Source organism: Salarias fasciatus (assembly GCF_902148845.1).
Source record: "Salarias fasciatus chromosome 23 unlocalized genomic scaffold, fSalaFa1.1 super_scaffold_20, whole genome shotgun sequence".
Taxonomy (NCBI): domain Eukaryota; kingdom Metazoa; phylum Chordata; class Actinopteri; order Blenniiformes; family Blenniidae; genus Salarias; species Salarias fasciatus.
The window spans coordinates 17,266,131-17,286,192 of NW_021941230.1; the positions used below are offsets into that span (position 1 = coordinate 17,266,131).

At 51.2% G+C, this 20,062-nt stretch overlaps 2 protein-coding genes across 5 annotated transcripts in view; both read left to right on the plus strand.

Annotated features, from left to right (window-relative positions):
- Positions 1 to 20,062, plus strand: part of LOC115383908 (basic proline-rich protein-like) — a gene marked incomplete at its 5' end in the record, with an annotated part of 236,315 nt that overhangs the window by 80,085 nt on the left and 136,168 nt on the right.
- The window catches only part of zeb2b (zinc finger E-box binding homeobox 2b), a 71,455-nt gene continuing 66,341 nt past the window's right edge, over positions 14,949 to 20,062 (plus strand). For 3 of the 4 annotated variants that reach the window (XM_030085822.1, XM_030085824.1, XM_030085825.1), the window contains exons 1-2: positions 14,949 to 15,218; positions 16,368 to 16,506. In XM_030085822.1, the coding sequence (XP_029941682.1) occupies positions 16,434 to 16,506 (73 nt within the window). In that variant the 5' untranslated portion in view covers positions 14,949 to 15,218; positions 16,368 to 16,433. The remainder of the gene's footprint in view (positions 15,219 to 16,367; positions 16,507 to 20,062) is intronic. The other variant, XM_030085823.1, reaches the window with a different exon arrangement.

The window sequence follows — 20,062 nt, forward strand, 5'->3', positions numbered from 1 at the left end:
CTTCTTCCTCGCATGTCTGAGTAATCTCTTCAGTCTGCTGCTCTCTGCAGCAGCCCCTCCCTTCGGGGAGAAAACAGCTCGTTTGAAACTCTTCAGACCTGAGTACGTCACAAAAGCTGAACTCCTCCCACCACTCTTCCCCCCCCCCCCCCCCCCCCCCCCCCCCCCCCCACCCCCCCCACCCCCCCCGCAGGCCCTCGGCAATCAGCGCTGCTGCTTTTTGTATCTCCGATTACGGAGATAAACTTTAACCACCGTCTGAAAACAACAATCAAGCAGGAGCAAGAGTCTGGAGGGTCTGAAGGGTCTGGAGGGTCTGAAGGGTCTGGAGGGTCTGAAGGGTCTGGAGGGTCTGGAGGGTCTGGAGGGTCTGGAGGGTCTGAAGGGTCTGAAGGGTCTGGAGGGTCTGGAGGGTCTGGAGGGTCTGGAGGGTCTGCGCTTGGTGAGTTTCTAACAGGAAAAGACGTTTTTGCGTGTCTTTGCGTGTTTAGCTAAAGCTAAAGAGCTAAAGCTAACCCTTAGAGACGTTAACGTAGCTCCGATTGGTTGAAGTTCGCTGTCAGTCAAAGTCCACAGGGGGAGAGGCGGGATGTTCAGTGAAACGGAGCGTTTTCTCTTCCGGGTTTCAGAATTAACCTCCGAAAATCCTTTATTGAACACAAAATGACTTTTCCTTAGCGCCACAAATAAACTGTTACCATGTTAAAGCCAATAATAGGGTTTGGACGAGCTAAAAAAGCAGGATACAGGTTCTTTAAATAGATCAGCTGTTTTTTTCGTGGTTTATGAGCAGCGAGACGAAGCTGAATGTCCTCTGCAGTCAGGAGGAAACAGGAAACAGGAAGTTCAATCAGTCTGTCCTGAGTGGTTCTGGGTTCTGAGACGCTAAATACTCGATCTCGCGAGATCGAATGCTGCGAGATTAAGTACGTTTATATAAGGCAAAACTCTTTATTAACTGGATTATTGACGGAATCATACATTACACGGCGCACAGCCATATAAACACGTGCAAAACCCTGAATATGCTCATATTCATATTTAAAAACCCGTCGAAAGGGACATGAAATGCTGCTCTGCCATGTTCTATCTGCAAGGAATCTTGGTCTTTTGAGTCCACAAACTACTGTGATACAGTTTAGTTGATACGACGTAAAGAAAATGTGCGGAAACGATCGTTCAGTTCTTCTCTTTTATTGAAAAAACGCTGCATCGCATCAACGAACGTTTCACCACGTCTTCCCGGCTCACACTCTCTTTCTAACAACATGCAGAGAGCTGCAGCCTGCAGCCTTCTTCCTCTGTGGTGTCTGTGTAAAATAAGGTTGAACATGCAAACAGCACACCTAGTGGCATGAAGTGCAAATGCAGTCATGGCGTCGTCTGTGCGACGCGGTTTGATGGGAATAGGGGAACTCGGCGGCCGCCTCGGGCGCAGTGTACGGGGGGGGGGGGGCGCCGTGGCCGGACAAGGGGCGCCCCGACCCGACACTCCCACAGTACAGCACCAACCCCCCCCAAGTCTCGTGTCGTCTCGTCTCGATCTCGTCTCGATCTCGCGAGACATCTCGTCTCGTGCAATTTGTGTCTCGTCCCGCCCCTACTGAATACTGAAGATCAGCCTCTTTATTTATCGGTTTATTTATTGATGTTTCTCCTTGTTCTTATTGGTTCAACGTGGTGAACCTCTCCCCCTGTCCCCCTGTCCCCCTGTCCTCCTGTCCTCCTGTCCTCCTGTCCTCCTGTCCCCCTGTCCTCCTGTCCTCCTGTCCCCCTGTCCTCCTGTCCTCCTGTCCCCCTGTCCTCCAGGTGTTCTCGCACCAGCAGTTGGAGCTGGAGAGTCGCCGCCGAGCGGCGATGGAACGTCTCATCATGTGACCCCTGGCTAGCCGACGCCGCAACAGGTGTGTGTGTGTGTGTGTGTGAGTTTTACAGAAAGACACTTGAATCATGTGAACGATGCTAATGCTAATGCTAACCCAATCAGCTGATGTGTCCTCAGTACAGCGGATGAATATGAAGCTCTTCCCTTCAACCGCCTGTCAGAGCTGTTAGCATTAGCATTAGCACTGGCAGACGGGCTCACTGAGCTGACTGTTAGCATTAGCATACGTGCTTCCTGGGCTGTTAGCGTTAGCTTTAGCGTCGGCTGTTCCTCCTCTGGGCTGGAGTCAGAGGATTTCACGGTTCCCCGGTGGCCAAAGGCGGATCTGATGGGAACAGGATCAGACGAGAACACCGGGGTGTCGTCAGCGTAACGGGAGAACCGAATCATTCTGGAGGAGAACAGGAGAACCGAATCGTTCTGGAGGAGAGCAGGAGAACCGAATCGTTCTGGAGGAGAGCAGGAGAACCGAATCGTTCTGGAGGAGAGCAGGAGAACCGAATCGTTCTGGAGGAGAGCAGGAGAACCGAATCGTTCTGGAGGAGAACAGGAGAACCGAATCGTTCTGGAGGAGAGCAGGAGAACCGAATCGTTCTGGAGGAGAACAGGAGAACCGAATCGTTCTGGAGGAGAACAGGAGAGCTGAATCGTTCTGGAGGAGAACAGGAGAACCGAATCGTTCTGGAGGAGAGCAGGAGAACCGAATCGTTCTGGAGGAGAGCAGGAGAACCGAATCGTTCTGGAGGAGAGCAGGAGAACCGAATCGTTCTGGAGGAGAACAGGAGAACCGAATCGTTCTGGAGGAGAACAGGAGAACCGAATCGTTCTGGAGGAGAACAGGAGAACCGAATCGTTCTGGAGGAGAGCAGGAGAACCGAATCGTTCTGGAGGAGAACAGGAGAACCGAATCGTTCTGGAGGAGAGCAGGAGAACCGAATCGTTCTGGAGGAGAACAGGAGAACCGAATCGTTCTGGAGGAGAGCAGGAGAACCGAATCGTTCTGGAGGAGAACAGGAGAACCGAATCGTTCTGGAGGAGAGCAGGAGAACCGAATCGTTCTGGAGGAGAGCAGGAGAACCGAATCGTTCTGGAGGAGAACAGGAGAACCAAATCGTTCTGGAGGAGAGCAGGAGAACCGAATCGTTCTGGAGGAGAGCAGGAGAACCGAATCGTTCTGGAGGAGAGCAGGAGAACCGAATCGTTCTGGAGGAGAACAGGAGAACCGAATCATTCTGGAGGAGAACAGGAGAACCGAATCGTTCTGGAGGAGAGCAGGAGAACCGAATCGTTCTGGAGGAGAGCAGGAGAACCGAATCGTTCTGGAGGAGAACAGGAGAACCGAATGGTTCCATCATGCACTGAGAATTACAGTGTTCCATGGACGGAGCCTTGAGGAACTCCGCTAGGTTCTGTTCAGGGTTCTGGCGGCGGCGTGTGACACATGGCAGTTGTTTGTTCTCAGACGTTCCGCCACTAGAACGATAAATAAACACCCGAGCTGAGTTCGGCCTCAACATGTGTCCAGCCCCGTCCGTCCACCTGTCCCCCGCTAATCCTCCGCCTCATTACGGAACCCGGCAATTCATTAAAGGCTCAATGGCCGGGATTAGAACCCACATCCAGCCTGATGCTGATGATGCCATCACCGCCCCGGAGCGCCGGTCCCCAGGCCCCAGAGGAGAGACCGGCGCAGGACGACCTGTGAAGGGGTGTGTGTGTGTGTGTGTGTGTGTGTGTGTGTGGATTATCTGCTGTATGTTTACAGCAGGGTGAAACAGGCCTCATATAATGACCATCAAATCTGGATTAGGTCATTCACAGCGCAGGAGGGACTTTATTCCAGCGATTACCGAGAGACGGCTGAGCCGCACAACAATCCCCGCGCCGGGTGACGTGTGCACAACACCTCACACACACACACACACACACACACTCACACACACACACACACACACACTCACACACACACACACACCTTTACATGCGTGCGTTTGTGTGGAGATCTGTGTGTTTACTCACCCTCCGGCTCATGTGTGTTATTGACGTTTCTTCTTATATTTACCTCATTGCGTGTGTGTGTGTGTGTGTGTGCGTGTGCATGTGTGTGTGTGCAGGACCGTTACAAAAGCAGGTTATGGCAGCACAGAAATGACACGGTGCAACAGATGATGGGCATTATCCCATCAACCTGCTGTTTCTCCACACTCCGTCCCCTCTGTTCTCTGAGCGGACAGCAGGAGTGTGTGTGTGTGAGAGAGAGAGAGAGAGAGAGAGAGAGTGTGTGTGTGTGTGAGAGAGAGAAACAGAGAGATGGATGAAGAGAGGGAGCCCTTTCACACACACACACACACACACACACAGCACCTGTCACAAACAGCCTGTCAGCAGAATAAAAGAGAGTTCATCCATGAGGAAGAGGCAGAGCGCCGGGTTCTCCCGGTTCTCCCGGTTCTCTCGGTTCTTCCGGTTCTCCCGGTTCTCCCGGTTCTCCCGGTTCTCCCGGTTCTCCCGGTTCTCCGGAGCAGAACCTCAGGAACCCCTGCTGTGTTCTCAGAGGAACCCGCTCTGTGTTCTGCTCTGGCTGCCGTTCAGAACGTCTCTCCAGAACACTGAGGACTCTTTTAACCGATGGCAGCAGCTCAGACTCAGAGTCATGTTTTAATTTGAAAGGGATCGTTTCAGAATATTCCGTTGTAGAAACACAGACGAGGAGAAAAAAACCTCAATGGCTCCAAATAAAAATGGTTTTATGTAGATTTCACAGTTTCAATCAGAGAAGAAGTGATTTGTTGAGAGATGTTTGATGGTTTATTGTTTATCGGTGCAGAACGTCAGATGAAAATGTTTTGAAGTTTACAGTCAAATCATTCTTAAAAACATAAAATTCAATAGAAAAATATTAGTCACACATGATGATTGTTAAAGTCAAGTTCAGATTGCTAAATATAAAAAAAAAATGTTTTTCTTTTTCTTATATTGAATCAAAGTAGCTTGTTTCCAAAAACAAAATCCAGAAGTCAGAAAATTTCAGTAAAATAAATGAAAGCTGAATTATTTGACATCGTTTTTTTTTAAGTCGTTTTTCACTTGGAGATTTTCGAGTGACGAAATGTTGACTTCAACTTAAGATTTTTTCCATTTTAGACGTTTTTATGGCCAAATCTTCAGCGTTGACGGTTTTAATTTGCGTTGAGCCGATACTGAAGATCTGACTGATTCCAACACTTCATGTTAAAATGATGATTTCAGCCAACAGCCGATATTTACTGATATCAGGATTTAAATAAAAACCAGTGTGTGTGTGATGATTTAGTTCCGTCAGCATGAAGGTGACTGAAGTGGAGGCTGAAATCCAGTAAATATATCGACTGTTATTAATATCAACAGTTTATATTTTCATACCAGCAGAACAAGTTACACTCATTTCTTTTTTTTTTATTTGGGCTTTTGTCATTTTTTTAAAATCAATTAGACATTTTTAATGATTTTTTTTTTTTTAATGTAATCTGTTGACCAGAATTAAATCTTTTCACAATAAGATGTTTCTATGCGGTTAAAACTTTTCCGAAACACTTTTTAGGCTTTTTATCCACTTTTTCAATGGAGGCGTAAAAATAACACTAGAATAGAGTCAAATCCACTCAAAAGCTTTTATTCTGAAAGTCTCGAGCGTGTCAAGCATCCTTCCTCGTTTCTGAGTGGCTGAGCTTTTATTGTGAAAGTATTTAGTTTTGTGAGACCTCCTCGTTTCTGAGTGGCTGAGCTTTTATTGTGAAAGTGTTTAGTCTTGTGAGACCTCCTTGGCCGTCTGTGGATCAGAAAGTCTGGTCCTCCACCTGACGAGCCTCCGAGGGGCCCCGGTCCACACAGTCCACCTGGAGGGGGACCTGGCGGAGGAGCGGGTCGCCGCGGCGCCCCTCCTCCACCTCCTCCACCTCCTCCTCCACCTCCTCCACCTCCTCCACCTCCTCCTCCACCAACAGCACCTCCAGCGGACAATGGGCCGGCAGTTTCCTGTGATTGCCTCCTTTCAAATGGAAATGCCGGTTGGCTCTGCGCGGCTCGCTCCCCCTAAGCAGTGTACAAATTACAGTTTACAAGGCATGCAGGAATAAAAAGTAGACGGCGGGCGTAGGCGGGGGCGGAGGGAGGGGCGGAGGCCGGCGGAATATCGCTCCTCTCACTGTCCTGCTTTCTTATTCCTCTTTAATGCAGCGGAGTGACATGGAAATGAGCCTTTAAGTGCTGCACTCGGCTCCCTGCACTCCTAATTGTCACAGTCAATTGTGGACAACAGTCTCTTCAATCCAGGACGCTTCTGACAACACACACACACACACACGCACACACACACACACACGCACATCTCAATCATCTGGCAAGTCAAAGCATTTCACAGCTTATCGGGCAATTCACAGTGAAATAATAATAATGATGAATAAATAAAGAGGAATTGTGCATTTAGTGATGAAAAGAGTCAAAATAATAATATTGATCCTAATCTTGGATTATTTTCCGCATATTCTCACATTTTGTTTTTGGTGAATTTCTCTTCCTGAAGTGAAACAACGTCTTAAATCAGTATTTAAATGTTGATGAGGTGAAAACCTTCTCAAATCTCACTGTTAATTTGTGTGTTTTACTACCTTTAATCCCAGGAAAGTGTTGTTTGTGTGTTAACTGAAATAAATCATGTTCAATCAAGGCCTTTCTGTGGATTTAGAGTGAAGAATGAAACGTCTCTGTCACATTAAAGTCACATCAGGTGGAGCTGAAGTCTTTATTCACCGCCAGCGTTTGAAAGCTGCTGCTCAGAATTCATTTAGATTCTTTTAATCTGGAGTGTTTTTAGCAGAAATGAGCCACGGTTCTCAAACGAACCTGAAAACGGTTCTTAAACTGCTTCAGCTTCAGACTCGATCAGATGTTGAATAAACGTGATCAATTCCTCCTTTCTGAAATTAATTCAAGCCCAGAGCTTCAAACCTGACCAAATTACTTTTAAAAGTCTTTAAAGGTTTCAGGTTTTTTACAAACAGAATGAAGAAAAAAAAAATCATTATTTTGTTTTTAATTCATTTTCTTGATTTCTTGACTTTTCTTTTTGAGTCAAACTGTTGAAAACAAACGGATAAAATAAACAGATGTTGCTGATTATTGCAGATATTACAGGATTTATTGACCTTTGTTTAGTCAGATATTGAGATTTGGAACATTCCTGTTTAAATAAAATGTAAAAACGATTTCTGCTGTTTCTGTTTTTGAATTGAGGAATTTGATACTGAATCTAAAAACTCACTGCTCTGACGCACGTTTCCCCTCTTCTCCATGAACATTCAGGTTTTCCTCCTTTATATAGAAAACAAATCTCTGGATTTTAAAATCAAATCAAATTTGATTTGATTTGAGGATTTTAAAATGTACGTTTTTTAATTATATTTTGAGGGTTAGAATGAATTCATCTGGGGTTTCTGGATGTTTCTGGCCGGGATATCTCAGGCTTGTCTGAACTCGTTTTATGTTTGCTCTCAGAACTTGATCCTGATGAACCTAAAGCTCTCCTCACAGGGATGCTAACAGCGCTAACGCTGCTAACGCTCAGCGTTGAGCGCCGGCGAAGCGTGTTTGGCGTTGGAGCAGGTTTGGCCGAGGTTAAAGGTCACGGAACTGGAATCTGTCCTTCAGTGTTCAACCCGACCGGCCGAGCGTTTCATTCCTGAGCGAAGCCACCGGGTCGGAGTCGGTTCCCCGGTTCCCCGGTTCCCCGGTTCCCCGGTTCCCCCCGCCTCACTGACTCCTCTGTTCTCTCCTCTCCGGCAGAGCGGCGGCGGCGGCGGCGGACGGAGGCGGCGCCGGAGCGCCGGACGGGCCCGAGATGTAAGTCTGATCCGTGATTCCTGAGAGGATGTAAACTCGCATCCAGAGCAGATATTAAGAACACGCTGAGATGCAAATGTCTGTCCAGATTAGAGCTACAACAATTATTCAAATGTTTGATTAATTATTCATCGGAGACGCCGTCAATTATTCATTCCGGCAGCAGCGAGTCTTTCTTTTTTCTTCCTCATCTGGCAGCAGAAAGTTTTCTTGAGGGATCTATCAGAATCCCAATCAAAACCGTTTTATTTGTGAGGAGCTGTGAGTGTTCCGGAGCCGGGTCCGGGTCTGCCGGTCTTCGCGCTTCTGTAGAACCGCCGTCGGTCTGCCGCTCTTAATTTGAAGGAACCGCTTCGGCCGCTTCCCTCGGTTCGTCCAGCTTTTCAGACGCAGGAGGTCAGAACTGTTCCGCACTGCGACGTCCTGCGACTCGGCGTGCGAGGAAGCCGCAGGCGCAGAGGGAGAACATGCAGACTCCCCAGTCAGGAGGATCTGGGTCTGAAGGATCCTGAATGGGAGGCGGAACCTCGGGAAGCAAGAGATGCTTGTGCACGTGAGCACGCACGTGGGCACGGTGTGTGTTTCCGGCATAACGAGCTTCAGCTCGGTGCCAGCGATCGATGCGGGTCAGGGAGGGTTCCCACCGGGGAGAGGCTCCGTGAGGACCGGAGCGGCTTTCACAGCCACCGGTGGAATTAACGCTCGACTCGCCGGAGTCCAGAAAACCAGCGGCGAGAACGTCTCCGAATGATGAAAATAACAGACCAGAAAACATGAGGAGGAAGGAAAGCACTCAAGAACACGTGAGATTAGCTGAACGGACATGAGAAAACAGAAGAAGAAATGAAGTCAACACGAGAAGAAAAAATTAAGAAAAAATTAGAAGAAATGACAAAGTACAAAAAGAAATGAAGAAAAAATGAGAAGAAATGAGAAAACATGAGAAGAAAGGAAGAAAAAATTAGAAAAAATGAGAAAACAAGAATAAATTAAGAAAACACAAGAAATGAGAGTACGGTGGAATAAATCAGAACTCAGAGAGATAAATGAGAATCCAGTTACTGTTCTTCTCCAGTGCTTCAGCTCATTTCCTGAAACAGGAGTAACGTTCTCTAAACATCGTGGACAAACCTCCGAAGCTGCTCTGTCGTCTCCTCTCAACAGAACTCTGGTTCTCACTCATCTCATCTCGTTGGAAATATCCTGGTAAGTTTCTCAGGGTCTCGGAACGTCTCTGCCAACGATGAATCACAGTGAGGCTGGATTCAGCTTGAAGTGAAGAGATCCTGTAGATCTAATCTGATTCATTCTCAGTCTGAACATGTCGGCATCGTTTCGTTTTGTCAGTGATCAATAGTCTGATCAGCTGGCAAAAGAAGTGAAGAAGAAGCAAACTGAAGAACAGGATCTGTTTGCATTAGGGATGAGGAGGACAGTGGGGAGGGTGAGGATGAGGATTATCTGAAACTGACGAAACACAAGGAGAAATGAGAAAATAGACTAAATAAAAAATAAGTTATTTTATTAAGAATAAATGAGAATCCAGTGAGATTTATGAGAACACAGTGAAATAAATGAGATAAATACACTGAAATAAATGTGAACCAAGTGAGATAAAGTAGAATCCAGTGAAATAAATAAGACCCCAGTGAGATAAATGAGAAAACGGTGACATAAATAAGAAATCAGCGAGGTAATGAGAAATCAGAGATAAATAATAACACACTGAAATAAATAGGAACCCAGTGAGAGAAATGAGAATACAGGGAAATAAATAAGACAATGAGATAAATGAGAGTATAGACAAATGAGAATGCACGGACATTCATGAGGACGTGTCAGATGAGAATATATGTCGTATATATACATAAATATCAAAATCCAATCCGTGTTCCACACGTTCACATCAAATTGTGAGAAATATGGAAACACATTGGAAATGCAAAAGAACACATGTCGATAAAATGAAGAAAATCTAGAGATAAAGTGTAAATTTAATTTAAAAAAATCAGTGGCTTCAGTTTGGCCGAACTGGACGGCTCAAGAAGTAAAACCCGCCGAACGTCAGAATAAAACTCCGTCAGGTGCAGCAGCGGCAGAGGAAGAAGTAAAGTTGAAGCTTGTTGTGATGTGACCTCCTTCTGCAGCGTGTGTGTGTGTGTGTGTGTGTGTGTGTGTGTGTGTGTGTGTGTGTCAGATAAGTGGTCATTTGTTGGAGGCTGTGCTCAGTTTGCAGCTAACAAGAACAACATCAGAAAATCAATAGTTTTTTGGTAGTGAGCGTTTGTTTCTGCAGCAGGCTGCTCCGCCGCCGCCGTCTCCTCCTCCTCCTCCTCTCCTCCTCTTCTTCTTCTTCTCTTCTTCTTCTTCTGCTGCTGCTGCTGCTGCTGCTGCTGCTCCGGCCGCGGCGGCCCGGGGAGATGAGGCCGGCTCTCTTCTCTCCCCTCCGGCGGCCGTTGAATGTAAACTAGATTCATTTTGCATGTTTGAGGAGTTGTGGCGGATCACACGCCGCAGCCTTCGCCCGCCGCTCTTTAATTGTCCGTCAATCCGTGGAGTGGCTGCGGCGGCGGCGGCGGCGGCCATCACAGAGCCAAACCCCGTCGAGAGATGTAGAGTTTGATGTCGCGGAGCTGGAGGAGCCACAAACAAGCGGCGAGGAGGAGATGTGATGCGGGAAGCTTCTGAACGGCGGCTCCGGCCGTACTTTAATTAAAACGGGTGAAACCGGCGGCGAGCGGCGGCGAGCGGCGGCGAGGAGCCGAGGAGCCGCTCTCTCTTGACAGCTGTTTTCAGTTGTTTCTCACAAACGTCCCTCCCGTCTCTTTTCTCTCTCTGTCCTGGAGCCTCTTTCTGGTCAGACGCCGTTGTTTGATTGTCTCCATCACATGAGGCGTTGGTAATTGTATTTACTCCCCCCCCCCTCGCCGCCGCCCCCCCGCCGCCCCCCCGCCGCCCCCCGCTGTGATTAAATATAACATTTGAAGTGGCTCTGTGCTCCAACTCCACTAATCAATAGAAAGTCCTCGTGTTGCTGTGTGACATTTCTCCAAACTGCGGGGAATGTGGATCATCGGAGTGAGATTATGTGCAGAAATCCCCTCTTCCTCCTCGTCATGTGACCCGGCCTCGCCGCCGCCGCCGCCGCCGCCGCCCTCGCCCTCCTCCATATAACAGGTCCAGGTGCGAGCGGGCCCTGCAGTGAAGCAGCCGTCCAGGAGATGTTTTATTCTCCCCCTCGCTGCCGCCGGTGTTTTATGGCAGCCGCCGGCCCACCGTGAATTACCGCGGCCCGGATCCTCCCGCCGAGCCCGGGCTCCCCGCCTCGGACGGAGTTCCGCCTCCCGCCGGTCCCCGTGACGGTCGGAACGGCTGCAGAACTTTCTGTTTTTGTGAAGAGTGAAGTGAGACGAGCCGAGGCCAGAGGAGGAAGAGCAGAGCATCAGGAACAATCAGAACAATAATCAGAATAATAACAATTATAATACAAACTATAATAATAATAATAATAGTAATGATGAGAATAGAAACATGGAATAAAATAAACAGCTGTAGATCCGTGTGTTTCCCAGGTGCTCTGACACACACACACACACACACACTCCCAGAAAACCCTCCCAGCCTCCCGGATCATGAATTTTCCCGCCGCGCCGCTGGGATCCGTCGGTCACGTGACTCCGGCTGCTCTAAATGAGGCCGGTAATCGGGGCCGCCCGGCGGCACAACGTGCCGGCGTTCGAGTCCCGAGGCGTGTTGTGCAGCGGCTGCACCGCCGCTCGCCTGCTGGGCGGCCTCTGCAACACGTTCACTGATCAACCTGACGCGTCAGACGGTCGGAGAGCCCGTTCCAAAACGCCGCCTTTCCTTTTCTCAGGTAGTTTGTCCTCGTGGGACATAAATCATCTGACTGACGACTTCCCCGAACGTTCCAAATCCGAAGCGTCTGAAGGGAGTTTCCTCTCCCGGCCGATGACGTCCGGACGGCATCATACAAGGCATCTGAAGCGTTTCAGTTGTCTCTAATCAGATGACCTCTGACCTCCAGGAGGCAAATAGGCTCACGGGTTATTAATATCAGAATTAATCCGATCAGTTCTTGTCGTCATTTTTTAGACGGCCGCGTCGCATTCCACCCAATCTGGTTTCCGTTTTTCAGAAACGGCTTGATTTTCTCCAAAGCGGCGGCCGCTGACGGAGGAGCGGGCCGCCGCTGACGGAGGAGCGGGCCGCCGCTGACGGAGGAGCGGGCCGCCGCTGACGGAGGAGCGGGCCGCCGCTGACGGAGGCCGTGACCTCTGGAGGCTCGCGGAGCGACCTGCTCTCCTAATGAATTGTTTGTTGCCGCTCCGGTTGCATAAGCCCGCGCAGGCTGCTGAGAGATTGGGTGGTGTAACAGCAGCTGACAGTGAACACACACACACACACACACACACACACACACACACACACACACACACACTCTGTAACCCGACTACTCAATAGTTCATACAAACAGAAGTGGCAATTAGACTGACAGATTCCCTAAATACTGCAAAATGCTCCAACAGCCGCGCTGCACTACTGTCTTTATGTGTTTACGCGTCCAAAACACTCCGAGTGTGCGTCTCTTCCTGCTCACACACACACACACACACACACACACACCCTCACACTGGGAGAAAATTAGGATTATAATCTTGTAATCAGCAGTCACGCCTGAGGCAGACAGCTGCACAACTGCACAGCTCCTAATTTAGGTGTTGGACATTAAAAACCATTAAGCCCCAGTGAATTTCCACCTATTGATTTTTCTGGGGCAACATTTCAACGGCGGGAAAAATAAAGCCGGGGCGGAAAACGCTGCCAGAAACGGACAGGTTTTTATTCAGAGGAGAGAAAAAAAAAATAAAATCAAGGAAACAAAGGAAAGAATAAGACAACACAATTAAAGCATGTTTCAGCAGGAGCAGATGTTTCGTGGCTGTAAATCTGACAGCGCAGCTCATAAATCACACATTTCTGATGCTCTGCTGCAGCGCACGAAATTCACAAAACCAGAAAAAAAAATATATGAATCATACATGTGTGCCCCCCCCCCCCCCATTTAAACCAATATATTCATTAAGCACAAGGTCCCCCTATAGGTCACACACCGACTGTAATCCGTTTTCACGGTGGATGTGCGGCCCGCGTGCGTAAAAGGCGAGAGGTGCCACTCCAGGCGCGCGCGAATGAATGGGACGCCGAGCTCGAGCTGCGGTTCAAGTGTGTGTGAGTGTGTGAGGGGCGGGTGGGGTGAGGTGGGTCCGGGAGGGGGGCGGCTGACTGATTCGTTTCCACGCACGCACCGTGCTGCTAAATTACGCGTGACAATAATTCACCCAGGACTGGATCCACTCTGGACCCGGCTCACACGCGAGGTGGCGCCCCCCCCCCCCCCCCCCCCCCCCCCACCCAACCCGTGTTTCATCCGTCAGACAACCTCACGAAAGTTACCAGTAACTGCGCCCAATCTGGCCTCGCGCGCAGCCGCGTGCGCGCGCACAAGTTGGGGAAACAAAAGTTGGACAACATCTGAGTGGAGATGAAGAAGAGTGACTTCTCTCTGCCGCATCTCGTCCCTGCTCCTTTCTTTCTTTTGGAGGGGTGATGGGGGGGGTGAGGGGGGGGCATCAACCAGTTCAGCCCCTTGATTGATGATTTAATTAGCCATACAGTGGCGAACTGCAGGAGGACAGCACACAAAATAATACTTTATTTACATAACCAATCAGGGCGCCGCAAAGGTGGAGCTTCCTCTCTCTCTCTCTCTCGCTCTCTCTCGCTCGCTCTCTCTCTCTCTCTCTCTCCCTCTCTCGCTCTCTCTCTCGGAGTTGGATTCAGACATGGCTGAGATGCTTGACTTCTTGAACAAATGCGGGATTCGTCCTGTTTTGAAGTGGCGTCCTCAGCCACGAACCTCTGTAATGTTCCCGTGACGCTCGTGCGGGGCTCGGCGGGGCGCGTGCGGTGACTCCGCTGCACTTTGTGCTCTATCTGCGGCGCCCTCGGTGTCAGCCGAGTTCCCCCCGCACGGGCTGCGGGGTCGTGCCCGTCACCGCCGGGGCTGACACACCGCGCCTCGCGCGTCCGTTAAAACACCGGTTCACAGAGAGAAGGATTCTCTTTTTTTTTTTTTTTTTTTTTTTTGGGGGGGGGGGGGGGACGCACGGCACGGCGGCCCGAGCAAATAAAATAAAATATTTCACTTTGTTTGCTTGCGCAGCCCGCAGAGCGCCAGCGTGCGTGAAGGTGCGGTGTACCTGCGGTGCGCCGTGCGTGACGCAGGTACACCACCGCAGGGTCACCGCACAAATTATCCCCGTTATTCTGTTTAATTGTTTTAATTTTTAACGCGCTTTTTCCGCCTTCGCAATCAGATTTCTTCCTCCGCAAAAAAACAGCAGGAATTATCCTCCGCGAAGACTGCGAGCAACTTTCACCTTTTCATTTTCTACAAGCCTCAAAAAATTGTAATAAAGCGAACTGAAGGGCTGACAATAATTACAATTAACGCTCGTTAAAATTTAAACGGAAACGCTCAGGAATGGCTCCACTCGAGTCGTATTTCAAAGCAAAAATAATAACAAATAAAATACAACATTAAACAAAATAAAAACGGCGTTTTAAACAAAATGTGTAGAAATTAAAACAGCAACACTTTTCAGATAATTAAAGTAATAATAAAGAAAAGAGTGTGCGCGTCCCGCAGCCGCGGAGAAACATTTTAACCGACTGGAAATGGAGAAATAAAAAATAATCCTTACATGACTGCGGCCGCCGTGGACGCACTCCAAGTTTCTCCCCCCTTCTACACACAAACACAAAACACACACACACACACACACACACTCTCCCTCTCTCTCCCACACACACACACTCACACACACACACACTCACACACACACACACACACACACACACACTCACTCAGTGTCGCCTGCTCTGTGCTCCGCGTCGAAGCTCGACATAGTTGGTTTCACTCAAAAAGAGAAGAGATGGTGAAAGAGAGAGGAGAGTGAGGGAGGGAGGGGGAGGGGGGCAGGAGGGGGGAGGAAAAACTTCACGTTCAGCCCAGAAGATGCTCACGTTTGGCTCTCCTCAATTATCCCCTCCCGTGAAGATAGGTGGCGTGCGTTTCAGGGGGCTTCTCCTCTGTGTTACACGGCAAAGAAAAGGAGGTGGAAAGAAAAAAAATGTCATTAGAAGAGGCGTAACACGCCGGTCCCTCCCCAGGTCTGTTTCCTGGAGTGGGTGTAAGACATCAGTTGTAAACCTGCCCTAGCAGGAATAGCGGTCCCTCCCTCCTCCAACTATTTCTAAGGCTTTATTTCTAAGGCTTTATTATCACCGGTGGAAAAGGATCCGCTCACCGCCGCCGCTCCGGTATCTTCCCTCCTCGAGCCGCTCGTTCACGAGACACCTCCTAAAATAGCAGGTACGTTCCTCACTTTCTATTTACGGACCCTTTTTTTTGGGGTTGTTTTTTTTTTATTTTTTTTCTTTCGGGAAAATATTGGATATTAAACTTCCGCGCGCGCGCGCGTCACACACCGGAGCTCAAGTTCGCCTTACCTGCGCAGGTGGAGGAAAGGTGCGTGTGTTGGGATTTTTTTTTCTTCCCCTCCTCCGCTTCCACCTCCACGCTGTGTGGAGGCGTCCCGGCGCGTCCCGGAGCCGGGGACCGGGCACCGGGGACCGGGGACCGACCAGCGGCCGTCTGGCGCCGCGCAGCCCCGCTTGTCGTGTCGAGGAGAGAAAAAGGCTCCGCGCGTCCCGTTTTTCCCCCTGGCCGTGTCCCCGCGTCCCCCTCCGTGCCCGTGTCCATGTCCACTCCTCCCGTGCGGAGGACCGGTGCCGGCGGACGCGCGGCGGAGCGGCTCCCCGACACCCCGCGACTCTCGCGCTTTTCTCTCTGCGCCATTTGCGCCCTTCCAGATTTTCCCTGCGTCTCTCGCACTCCGGACTCGTTTGAACAATTATTCCCCTCCGTTATTTATTAACTGCGGCCGGCGGGGTCCGGGTTCGGTGCGTTGAAGCTGCGGGAACCGTTTTCCGCGGCGCGCCGTGTTTTTTGGAGTTGTGTGAGTTTTAATCGGAGCCCAGCGCCCGGGCTGCTCCGGATCCGGCCTGGGATCCGCCTCAGCCCGCCCGGTCCTCCCCGCCGCTCCGGGTTTAAAGACCGGCCGGAGACACTTTAAGAAAAATAGGAAAATTGTTTTTTAGTGAATAAAAAAAAGTCTTTTTTCAGGAGGAAGGCCAGAACGCGCCCGGAGAAACTTTTCTGAATGAAATAAGAAAAGAAGAGTTTTCAGTATTTTTTTGTTTTTGTTAGTTTTCCTGAGATTAAAAGAAGAATCGTGGCGTTAATGCGGCTCGCAGGAGGATGAGGAGGATGAGGATGAGGAGGACTCGTCCCTCACTTTCACCCACGGCTCTTTTTTTTTTTTTTCTTTTTTACAATCTGCTCCTCCATCCAAGTCCCGTTTTCAGTTTCTTGTCGGCGTCCGGCGCAAGTGGAGCCCCTCTCTAATCTCCACATTGTTGGTGTGTGTGTGTGTGTGCGTGTGTGTGTGTTTCCCGTCAGATATCAGGCTGAAATCAAGGAGCGGAGTCCATGCGAGCTGCCATCTGATCCCACACACACTTATCAATGAAGCAGGAGATCATGGCGGATGGCCCCAGGTGTAAGAGGCGAAAACAAGCCAACCCGCGGCGGAAGAACGGTAAGAGAAGCACCGGAGGGCGGCGGGCGGCGGGAGGGGGAGCCTGCGGAGAGGCTGTGCGGCGCGGCGCGGGGCCGGGAGACCCGCCGCGGCCGGTGCGCCTCTCTCAGCGCGGGGATAACGGGACCGCCGCGCCGGGGGAGAGCGTGCGTGACGCGCCCGGCCCGCGCGCGGGGCCGAAGCGCGTGTTTCCCACTGCGGGAGCGGTGGAAAAGTTGTGGCTGTTGTAAAGTTGGAGCCGGGAGCGGGACCGAGGACCGGGGACCGGGACCGGGTCCGCCATGAGGGCACCGTGCAGCGGTCCCCGGCCCGAGCACGCGCCCGCTGCTCGCTGTGGAAGAGGAGTTCCGCGGTGCTCCGTCCCTCTTTCCGGGCCTTCAGCTGCTTGTCGCTGCTTTCTGGGAAATTCTTGCTTAACTTTTTATTTATTTTTTAATGCGCTGCGTGTTTGTTATTTCTTTCTTTCCTTTCTTTTTTTTTTTGTACTTTTTTTTCCTAGTTGTCCGCCGGTTGTCTCCGGTTCGCTGTCCTGGAGGGGTCGTGTGTAAAAGGATGACATGTCCGATAAACGCCGGACATTAATTGGGTGTGCGCTGCGGATTCGGTGCTCTGACTGCTCTCTTTCCCGCACGAGGCAAATCCGCTGTGACACTTCCTGGCCCCGTTATTCCTGATTATTCCATATAGGCTCCAAACGCTGGCGAGCCGCTGAGTGTGTGAGAGTGAGTGTGTGTGTGAGTGTGTGTGTGTGGCTTGTATTTGCTTTCTCTTCAACAGTTTTTTAATCTCTGCCCCCACAGGTTATTCATCTAGATCAGATTTCATTTATTGATTTGCTGCGATCGATAGCAGACAAGCATTTTGCTGCTGCTGGAGGAGGAAGCGGAGAGATCCGCCGCTCCTGCGAGGAGTAGCGGCGCTGCAGCCGCCTCGCCGCCTCGCCTCGCCGCGGCCACCTGTTTTGGAGGAAAGGGGGGAGCGAGAGGGAGAAGACGCAGCCTTGGCTTTTGTACCAAATGCAGCGTTTGATAAAATAATATTAGCAAAGCAAATCTCGTCTTCACGCCCTGGAAGCTGGCAGCGCGGCGCAGGAGTGTTTTTATCCCAGCGGCTCGGCTGGCCCGGCCGCCGCAGCGGGTTTCAGATCGCTTCCCTCGCCGCGTTTTTCTCTTCATAACAACAAGCTCTGTCTGATGACCCCAGCCCCCCCCCCCCCCCCAGTCCTCCCCCCCTGGGAATGCAGAGGCTTATTGAGGCTTGGCCACTCTCCCCTCTGCCCCCCTCCCCCTCCCCCTGCCTGTCCTCTTCCTGCCTGACCCGGCCCGGCCCGGCTCGGCTCGGCCCGGCCCGGCTCGGCCCGGCTCGGCCCGGTTCAGCTCGGCTCGGCTGAGGGACGGAGGGAGAATCCGCCGCTGCTGTCAAAACAGAAGCGGGAATAAAGCAGGCGAGTGATTCGCAGACGGAGGAGGCCGCTGCGCTCGCCGCTCGCCGCTCGCCGCTCCTCCAACCAGCAAATCACATCAACGTACACAAATGTCATATCTGTACAGTTCCAGCTGATTCCTCCTGCTGGAGGCGGCGCCGCCATGTTTGGGTGGAGACGGTTAATTGTGAGCCACCTGTCTGTGTCAGTGGCTGGAGGTGTGTGGTGGAGCGGCGGCGGCGGCGGCGGTGGCGGCGGCCGCTCTTCCTTCAGATGCTAATCCTGACGGGTCCGGCTTCCCTCCACAACGGATTTCACTGCCAATTAGTATTAACGAGGCCCTTGCTGTGGGAGGGGCCTCCCCGACGCGGCGGCGGTCCGGAGCGTCGCCCGGAGGTGTGGCGGCCGCCGTGGCCGCCGTGCCCGCCGCGCCCGCCGTGCCCGCCGTGCCCGCCGCTCCAGAGGAAGCCCCGCTCCTTCCTCTTTCTCCGTTTCCTGCTGTGAAACTTGATCCCGGCAGCGTGAGGCGTCTGAGCGTTCGGCCCTCGCCAGGTGTTGCTCGTCACGTCCAGCTGTGCGAGCACACGTACACACACACACACACACACACACACACACACACGCACACACACCTGTCCTCGTTCTCGTTCTCACATGACTCAACTGGCGCCAGCATCAAAACAAGCCTTCTTCCTTTTTTATGATTTTTTTTTAGCTTTTGTCTTCACCATGTTTTTCATTTTTCCCACACACACACACACACACACACACTCTCTCTCTCTCTCTCACACACTCTCTCTCACACACACTGGTGTCGGCTCAGCAGGAAATGCAGATGTTGCTTGGTTTTTTTTTAAATGTGTATTTATTAGTTTGGTACCCCAGATGACTGAACGTGGGGACAAACCCTGAGAAATACTCTGATTACATAATTTGAGGCAATAAGAGAAAGACGGGCGAGCGAGCGGGCGGGCGGGTGAGCGAGGCAGGCCTCCTTTCTCTCTCTCTCTCTCTCTCTCTGGCTGCTGGAGTTTGATATAATCGTCTGAATGTGGTTATTAAGGCTATCACACATTCAAGCTTAAGGTGGAGAAAATGCTGTGTGTGTGTGTGTGTGTGTGTGTGTGTGTGTGTGTGTGTGTGTGTGTTGTGTGCAGAGAGGCAGTGGAGGAGGTTTGGGGTGGGGGGGTGGAAGGGGGGGTCTTTCTTTCACAGGCAGACAATACCAGATTTCTGCCAATCTAAACAATTTGTCCATCTCTATTATTCCTCTGCCTTTTTAAAGTTGTGTTTGCAGCTCCGGCGGTGAAGAATAGGCCGAGGGGGGGGTGGGGAGGGGGGGGGGGGGGGGGGGCAAGGTGCTGTCTTTCTTCTTCTTTTTTCTGCCTTTCACCCCCCCTCTTCCCTTCTTCTTTTCCCACATTTCCCCTCCTCTAGGTAGGAGCTTTTTTTTTCCTTTTTTTTTTTTTGACAGGAGTGAGGGGGTGGGGGGGGGGGGGGGGGGGGGGGGGCAGGGGGCGGAGGGGGGGCAGGTTTCGCAGGGCCGCTCGCGGACAATTGATTGTCAGCGGTAATGTGTTTCATTTACATGTTTATACCGTCAATAGTGGCGGGGGGTTGTCGGCGGCCGCCATTCAGGACCGCCGCTCCCGTTCCCACACGGCTCCTGCTCCTCCTGCTCCTCCTCCTCCTCCTCCTCCTCCTCCTCCTTTTCCTCCTGCTCTTCCTCCTCCTCCTCCTCCTTTTCCTCCTGCTCTTCCTCCTCCTCCTCCTCCTCCTCCTCCTCCTCCTCCTCCTCCTCCTGCTCCTGCTCCTCCTCTCGGGGTCCAGCCGGAGCAGGAGTGTGCAGGAGAATCAGGGATTATTTTGTTTAAGCAAGTGAAATAATTACTGTGAGATATCAGAGGGCAGGAGGAGGCAGGAGGCGGCGGGGGGGCCGCGCTGCACACACACGGCCAGGGATGGATGATTTTTACAACTGGACCCCCCCCCCCCCCCCCCCCTTCCCCCCTCCCCCCGATGCTAAACGGCTAGCAGGCTAATAACAGTCAGCAGCCATATTCCTCCTGTCACCGCCGCTGCCTGGCTTCAGCTCCTCGCCATCCTTTTTTCTCGCCGCTCTCCTTCCACCGC